Source organism: Mesitornis unicolor, unplaced genomic scaffold, assembly GCF_000695765.1.
Source record: "Mesitornis unicolor isolate BGI_N332 unplaced genomic scaffold, ASM69576v1 Scaffold48843, whole genome shotgun sequence".
Classification (NCBI taxonomy): Eukaryota; Metazoa; Chordata; class Aves; order Mesitornithiformes; family Mesitornithidae; genus Mesitornis; species Mesitornis unicolor.
In genome coordinates, this window is record NW_010174903.1 from 4,703 (window position 1) to 13,392 (window position 8,690).

At 37.6% G+C, this 8,690-nt stretch overlaps 1 protein-coding gene across 2 annotated transcripts; it reads right to left on the bottom strand.

The window, feature by feature from the left end:
- Positions 1 to 321: 321 nt before the first annotated feature.
- On the bottom strand, positions 322 to 7,315 carry LOC104535564 (tRNA selenocysteine 1-associated protein 1-like). 2 transcript variants are annotated; one of them, XM_010181190.1, is made up of 7 exons: positions 7,235 to 7,315; positions 5,941 to 6,071; positions 5,225 to 5,356; positions 4,190 to 4,309; positions 2,098 to 2,296; positions 1,516 to 1,561; positions 322 to 720 (listed from the first exon to the last, which is right to left on the bottom strand). In XM_010181190.1, the coding sequence occupies exons 1-7, from the start codon at positions 7,244 to 7,246 to the stop codon at positions 584 to 586; spliced, it is 777 nt and encodes a 258-aa protein (XP_010179492.1). In that variant the 5' UTR covers positions 7,247 to 7,315; the 3' UTR covers positions 322 to 583. The 2 variants fall into 2 exon arrangements, with proteins under 2 accessions (XP_010179492.1, XP_010179491.1); XM_010181189.1 differs by lacking the exon at positions 7,235 to 7,315 and adding an exon at positions 6,170 to 6,241.
- Positions 7,316 to 8,690: the final 1,375 nt, after the last annotated feature.

Here is an 8,690-nt window from a genome sequence, read left to right on the forward strand (position 1 = left end):
TGATAAAGCAATTCTAACTGACCTAGCAGATCAACAGTAGCATAATTAGCACCAGCTGGACTTCAGCAAAAAGAGTAGGCCCAAGTGTTCCCATAGCAAACACTGTGAGTGACTCCCAAATACACATCTAAGCAAGCGTGTTAGAAGCTTATACATAATTGCCTAGGCAACTTGGAAATACAGAAGGGCTGGTTTTAGCTAGTGACATGAGGCCTCTATCAAAACAAAGACAGGTGAAATACCCCTAGTGCCTCCAGCTAAATTCCACAAGCCAGAAGAGGATGTGCTTCACATATATAAGTAAAACCCCTTGCTGGCAGGTTTGCAGAAACAAAATTTTATTTACACAGGCAAGTCTATCTTCAGACCCCATTGAACTCTTTACATTTCTAGAATATTTACATGATTTCAAGATGCTCCAAGAGTAGAGTGATCAACAAAAAAAAAGGTATTACAGAAACTGTCAAAAGCATAGCAAAAAAAACCCAACCTATCATTGTGCTTTAAAACTTATGATCTAGAGTAATGTAGAAGAAATGTAATTTTAGCACCTTGGTCATAACGGTCATGCTATATAAGACACTTAAATAGCAGGGGGGATGTCAGAAGTGACCGTATCCAGAGGCTGCCAGTGACAATTCATTAGGGAATCATAGAGTTCTTCACTTCTCTCCATATATTGTCTGTTCATTTCATCAACATCAAAGTAAAGTTGTGGATCTGAAAAGAAAAGCCTGGTAAGTACAAGTGTCAGACCTTTAAAGGCATACACACAAAAACCTGAAGTAAATGCCTAATCAAATGTGCTTCAGATCTAATATATTTAATATAGTAAAATTTAATACGATGTTTATTCACCTATAATTTTTTAAACTAACCTGGCAAGTCAACTCTTGGAATCTGTGTGTTGTAATGCTACGCCTATTTGCTATTTCAAGATAAACAGCAGATTTAAGGATAATTAACTGTGAAGCTCTCACAAAAGCCCTTTCATTAATATCTACTACAATATACATTATGCAGGATAAAGTTTCTGTACACTAACAAAGTATGTCTCTATGCAAGAAACTGTCTGCAAGCCTTCCAAGCCAAACAATTAGATTTTGTACCAAGTCTTTAAATGGAAGCTGAATTCTCCTTTTAAGACCCGTAACATAAGATTTTACCTTGGGGTTTGGAAAAGCAAGCTTTTGCCTATTAACGAGTTTAACATAGAACACGCTTAGCAGAATCAACACAGATATGACAAATTCTGTATGAGATAATTTTGGAAGGAGAATGAAGGCAAAGTTACAAGAAGCCTACTGTGAAGCACTGTTGACAATGTCCCATTCGACTTGACAGGGTGTATACTATCAGCTTTAAAACCCTACTGCATCTCAGCTATAACCCATAGAGGATCCCACAGCATCAGCTGACTTTCCAAGACAGTTTTCATCCAACAATCATTGGCTTGTACTGTTAAAGGGCACAAGTATGGCTAAATTCAAGCTGCAGTAATATAATCATCATTACCTTCAGTTATTAGGTCATCATTGATTTCAGTCATAGCTGAAGTTTCCTAAAAAAGAAATATTTCCTAAGTTTAATATATTAAATTTCAAAAATCATCACAAATCCATTATTCTGTACTCCCAGACCATTTCCCTCCTCCCACAACTACAAGAATAGACGTGGGTTTTTGTGATTGTCAGGGAGGGTTTTTTTGTTTGCTGCTGTTTTAAAATAAAACCATAGTAAAGTTCAGGCTAGAAGGGACTTCTGAGAGCTGTGATTGATACAGTGGCTGATCTAAGACATTATTTGATTTGCAATATACATCAGATAGACTGGAACAGAAGTACACTACACAATTACGGTATCAGAACTGTTATTTTGACACACATGAACAAATAATGGTGTATAAACCTCTAGTTCTACAGATGACCTACTTAAGCACTTAAAGATCTCTCTGAAGACTGCTATTTTAGCCTACACACCAAGCAGAAAGCACAATTTCAGTTTTAGGACGTTTTTTTTCCTCTGACTTACATAATTTGCGCAACTTATTATATGTTGGTTTTTTTTTTCTTTAAAGCAAATGTGTCATAACATTACCTCAAAAACAGCTGGAGCCATAACAGCATCTCCTAAAGAGCAGTCTCCAACAGTTTGCATGCTATCATAGGGGGTATATGAGCTGTAGTTGTTGTACTCGGTGTAAGGATCATAACCCCACTGTGAGTAGTAGTTTTGATAATCTTGGTAATAATCATTATAGTTGTACGACTGGTACCGCTGGAACTCTGCTTTCAGCCTGAGACACGAGAAGTTACATACAGTTAGAGAACAATAAACCGCAAACCCAGTTCTGAACTTAATTTGCCAATCTAGCGTAAGACCAGAGACATTTATCAAGCACAGCTGCTTTAAAGATGCATTCAGTCTTAATCAGCTCTTCTATCTTTTGTTTGATTAATACTACATCTTATTTCCGGAAACAAGGGGATGAAGTCAGATTATCTGTTTCAGAGAAGCATCTGACATTGTCTGCTAGTTTGCCACATCTACCTCCATTTGCTGTTTTCAGTCCATGAAGCATTAAACAGTTGCCCAAGTATAGCTGTCAGGTGAAGTCAGCACTGCCATTATCCAGCATGAAGCTGTATCAGTAGGAAAATGACAAAACTCATTGGTTTTTAAGACCAAAGGACCAGCTGATTTGTTTTTACCACTTTCCCTCTCCTGAGCAGATTTTCTCAGGGACAACTTCACAGTAATGACAAGACTCAATGCACAAATGTTGTCTGTACTACAACAGAAGTACACTATATGAAATACATTCAGATAATCCAGCCACACATTCCAAAAAATCCTCTATGCTTAAGATATTCCTTCCCTGATTACATACAGACAAAACTTCTGTGATTGCAGAGCTCAATTCCTCTGCATCTCAACTTCATTACAGAAAAAAAAAAAAACAGAGCTGGGCTTTCTGTCAAAAACAGAAACTGAAGGAACTCAGAAATAGTTATAAGTGACTTAAACTGACTGGATAGTTTGATGCTAGGAGAACATATTACTCAGCCATTCAGAAACAGATACAGGTTAGTGATGTGTACTTTAACAACTACATTTAATATGCTTCATTACTGTAAAGCTACACATACATTCTAATAAGTATTCTATTGTCTTGCTACTGTAGCAAACAAATGACTACATAATGTTTTAAAGTCTTCTGCTTCCAACTAGTCTCTTACAGACATCTCAGTAGGAAAGAAAAATCTGAAAATACTGCTGACATTCTTCTGCATAGCAGAAGTGAGGAAGCATGTTTCTTTGTGACCTCTTCTTGCTTTCAAAATCATTTAGTCAGATCAACTGTGGACAGTGCTTGGGTAAGAGCATTTCCCTTCTAAAGCAAAGGAACGACATTTGCAGAATTACCCAGGGTAAAGAAAAACAAAGTTATTTTTACTATTTAAAGTACAAGCTAACCTCATACTGAATTTATTCCACATGAAGTTCTATTTTTGACTATATCCTAGATTAAAGTTTATCAAATTTGGCATCAATTCTTAAACTGTTCAGACATAAATTGCCATAAATAAACTGGTACAACTGAGCTGGCAGAGCAAAAAACCCTCTCAAAACCAATCAACTCTGAATTCCCTGCTGTACCAATCACCTAAAACCCAAAGAATAGTATTCTAAACTAACAGTTCCAGCAACATCATCTTTGGCTTCTTTCCCCCTAAATTCCATATTTTTCCACTTAAAAGGAGTTCTTTCTTCTGCCAGCCTACTGAAAAATTAGCAATGTACTACCTTGCCTAAACTAGAGGGAAAGGTCTAGAAGAAAAGCTCACTAGCACACAAAACCACTTGTTGTCTCTTCTACCTTTTTCAGGCCCCGAACTGGAAAATATTTATGAAGGCATTCAGCTTTGCTACTATAAGAATTAAGGCTGGTTGCAACAGCAGCTAAACCAAAATTAAACAATCTGGTCAAAATTAAGAGTTGGATTCCCCCAGCAATCTGGAAAGCAGCTGATGAATCCAGGGAGTGAAAACAATGTTTCTGTATTTTTTGTTCTGTAGACTGCATCACATAGAGCTATTATAGCAAGGGCCACAGACTTTACAAAGGCAGAGCTACAAGAACTTTATTATTTAGAAATACTGTATCAATGCACAACTCATTTATTACCTTTTAGAAATTCCTATGCTCAGCCGGATTCGCTTTCCCCCCAGACCTGGTGCATTCTGGCAGTCTTGCAGTGCCCTCATCTGATCACCTTGCTCACCAAATCTTACAAAGGCATACCCTCTACAATTTTCAAAAGGGAGAAAACAAATTTTAGTATGCATAACAGTTACAAAGCTAATGAATTCAATTTCTGTCTTCTACAAAACCAGAAGACAGTAGCTATTATAGCTTTTATTACACAAGCAACCTCTCTAGCATGTTCACGTACACAAAAGATGCTTTCATAAAATTAAATAAAAAATAATAAAAATTCATTTTAAAAAGTTAATAAAACTTGAGCCAGAAGCAAAAAGCTTGGGTTTTTTGACAGTATTACGATGCAACTTGCTGAGAGCCAGCAAAACAATACTTTTTAATACCTATCTGTGTAAGTAACCAGATTCTGTATTTTTGCATTAACAGCAGTTATCAGTTAGTATTAATACACTTAACACTGCACAGCATTTTCTTTTCATACTTGCTTTAAGTTTCTTGCATTAGTCTGTTACAGCCAGCACTGTCTGAACAGCAAACTCACTCATCCCTACTTGACTCGCTGCCTGGCCAGTGTAACTCCCACTAGGCTTTACTAACATTTTCAGTCTCCCAATCCTTTAATATTTGCCAGGCTTTATGGTTTTCTCTCACATGCAAAAAGGGAATTATTTTGTCTTCAGTACTGCAGATAACTAAGTGGACATGCTGCAGTCTGTAAGCACAGCAGCACAGAGTTCAGTGCCCAGCTCTTCCTTCTCCCACCATCTAATTCCGTTCATGCAGATATCCTAAACTGAAGCATAACATGTTAACTGCTTAAACTAACCAGAGAGTTTTAAAATGGCAAGAATCTGTACTGATGAAAAAAAAAAGTAATGCTAGAGACTTCTCTCTCTTCCTGCCTCTGAAGAAAATGCAGAAACAGTTCTTGTGTGAGTTCTTATATACTACTTATAGAAGCAAACACACTGACAGCCTTAGAGATTTTCACAGGATTACCTGGAATATCCCAGCAGGTCTGTTGCTATTTTGCAGTCAATACATGAGGGATACCTCTTTAGAAAATAGTCATAGAGCTGGAAATCATCCACTTCTGGAGTAAGCTCCCCAACAAATATCGAGTAATCTGGTCTTTAAAAAGAGAAGAGAAAATAATTGAGACAAAGGCAGCTGATTGCAGTATTAAAGTACCAACACATAAGCACATAGTTACCACTGGAAAAATAAGGAAACAAAATTGGAAGATTATGAACTGCAAAACTCTCCTGACCAATGCACAGAACTACAATGCCATCACTCCAGTATAGAGTTTTACATTTCTGAGTCTATTCTACCGTTTCTGCAAAAAAAGGATTTCAATAAAGACCCATGATATAATAAACATTTAGAAGCTGGTTTTAAAAAGAAACGGTTATTGTCTGAATGGGGAGGGGGAAGGAGGCACAAAAATACCAAGAAAAATTATTAACTCAAGTTACAACCATGATTCAAAAGAGCTATGACTCTTTTGCAACCTCTTAGTGATTTTGGGAGAGAAACGACAAAAACAACAACTTTGTTATTCTGTTGGCAATACACTTCCATGAGCAATACTGAATGTATATGCACCAGATGTGCCATTTTATGTTTTTAAGAAGTAAGTGATGGCATTCACTGGTTATTATCAATTTAAAGAGATTAAGGGCGCAGAGCTTCTCATGTCAAAAGGTCTTTACCTGACTGAAGTACTACTAGGGACAAACTCTATTCTTGCCGGTTTTATTTTGTTCTTTTTCTTCCGTTTCTTCTGTGGTGTTCTCCACCAGCTGTAGGCCTGGAGACATTCTCTTTTTTTCGCCATTAAGTCCTGTCGGGAGAAAAAAAAAATCACCTTTATAGTATTTAGCCTTATTTACATTCCTCCCTCCCACTCCCCATCACCACAGGTGATTTCCCCATATTCACCTTGCCCTTGAAAGAAGCCTGGGGTCCCATTTCTCCCTCCGCCTCCCATGAGGGAAAGCAGCCTCTGGGGAAAACGCCTGGCAAAAATAACAGAGCCAAAGGATTGTATGAACAGCCATATTCCCCTGACCTGTCAAGCTGGCTAACGGATTGACAGCTTCCTCTTGGAACCAGGGAAAAAGCAGACAGCCCTTCGATGTAGGCCAATCCTAAATATCAGTTAGCTTCAGGACTGGACTGCCTTCCACTTGAGCTCCAGGACTCAAAAAAACCCTGCAGCAGCAGTCTTGAGTTATGAAGAGGCAGGGAAATCATCACTCTTGCCTAGAAGGGATCTCAGCTGTCCCTATCTCCTCTCGCCCAGGAATTCTTCTTATGTGAGATGCCTCTCCTTCACTACCCAGCTGTGAGTCATTCTCCCAGGCCAGGAACAACAGGAGGCCGATTAATGGAATGTAAGGAGAAAGAAGACCAGGAACAGGCACTAGCTTGGCTGAGGGAAAGCTCAAACCCAGATGCAAGGCCAGGAAAAAAGAAAAGAGGCATAAAAAGTGCCTCTTGGAGACAAAAAAGAAAAACCAAAACCCCAAAAAAAACAGTTTAAAAAGAAGTGGGGCAACGACACAAGAGCAGGAAAACAACAACCGTGTTAACACAGGCTGCCTCCCTCATTTAAGATTCTTAAGAACAAAGATTTCCAAAAATAGGAATGGTGTTTCACAGAACTTTTTTTTACTTACGCAGGCTTTAATGCTCTTCCTCTAGAACACCTCTACATATATCTTATATAGAGGATGTTACGTGCAAGGTCCTTCAGAAGAACTCATGCTCAAATAATCCAAACTGCAAAGCTTGTTATGCCCCCAATCTGCTTCAGTTGGTAAGATTAAGTGTCCAGAGGCCAGCCACCAATTACCAAATTACCAGAAGAAATCTTAAAACCAAAAGAACACCCAACTTGGAGCAAGCTAGCTATTTCAGCTTCACATTTACTAGGAATTCCAGATATGGTTCTGGAATCCATTTAGGCACTGCAAGCCTGTATTTCTGACCAAATGATCCTACCTGGCTTGCCATGGCTCAAACTGTCTTCTGCCTTTCTTCAAGAATACAGCCGCACCAGTTCAGGTTATTGCACTCCTTCAGCTGAAGATTATATGGGGGAGGAACAAGAAAAAAAATCTTAACCTTGAGATTAATTACTTTCAAAACATCTTTATCCCACCCTACATTTTTTGTTTTGAATTCAGAACTTTTAAAATTGTCACTGCTGAAGCAATTGAGATAAAAAGAATTTATGGCCAATGGGACTATGATCAGAAGTAATCTTCACTTTCTTACATTGAAATAGTCCACAGAGTTTTCCCACTGTTCAAAGCACCAGAAAATTAGTCAGCTTTTACATTAACTATACCATACACTTACTTCTGAAATACCTACATATAATAATACAGTAATTCAGAAGACCCACATTCTAAAAGTTAAAAACAAGGCAAAGATAGAGGTAATATGTTTGGCCTAACTCCTCATTTTTTCCCTTTTTAGTCAAATTAAAAGTAGATCAAATTGTATCACAAATGAGGCAGCTGAAAACAAGCAGTGGTACTTCCTATGTTCTAAAGAATAAATAAAATAATGAGCGCATAGTACAAGTAAATGCAGTCTTTATCTGCACCTTGGGTTATGTATTCTCTTTCACCTCTTCCATATACACATTTCACTCATTACCACTGAGTTGGCAAGAACAAATTACCTTTTACTGCCATCACTAAATCAGTGGATACAATTTCCTGAAGAGATAAGTACCTCTTTCTTGATTCAAATATTCTTGCCTTAAGCTCTTTTCTCTAGTCATTCAACTAACATAAATCAGCACAAAACCCAATTTAATTGCAATTTTTTCGTCTACTTCTACACAGAGCTGTTGATTCACCACTTTTTTGTACATCCAGTGTTACTCCTTCTATGCAGATACTTGACTGCTGAAGTTTAAATTCACATTTTCATGCAAGCATTTATGTAACATTTTGCATACTTGTTAGTCAAATCCACATTCACATAATACAATAAATACAGAGCGTTCGTAATGTCTTAAAGGCTTGCCCACACAAGTGAACTTAGAGCACCACCTCTAAAATTGGGTTAGGCTAACCTGACACAGGATAACCATATACCAAAATTAGAGCATTCATGCATGACATTATTCAGGGTAACTATGCACTTCATCCCCACACCCATTCTGAAGCCAAGAAAATAATCAAGTACAAACAAGCCCTCAAATACAGGCATACATCAGTAAGGTTAGTATATCCCCTCTTACTAAACCTAACTGTGCTCATTACAGAGGATTACCAGCAGCAATTTTTTGCTGCTAAATGAAGGTGGTTATAAAAAAAAATATCCACAGTTATGTTTCTCTAATTCAAGCATAACTTTTAATAAAAGGAACCATAAACTCCTCCCTGCTCTGAATACAGAAATACTAATTCTTTGATTCACAGCTGCATAATACTTCTTTTTA

What these genes read in the sequence shown, in the direction of transcription:
- LOC104535564 (XM_010181189.1), bottom strand. Translation starts at nt 6,199, where the DNA reads ATGGGACCCCAGGCTTCTTTCAAGGGCAAG. An exon ending in GACCTGCTGGGATATTCCAG is followed by an intron (nt 4,310 to 5,224) that starts GTAATCCTGTGA and finishes TGAAAATTGTAG; the next exon opens with AGGGTATGCCTTTGTAAGAT. An exon ending in TGATGACCTAATAACTGAAG is followed by an intron (nt 721 to 1,515) that starts GTAATGATGATT and finishes TTTTCTTTTCAG; the next exon opens with ATCCACAACTTTACTTTGAT.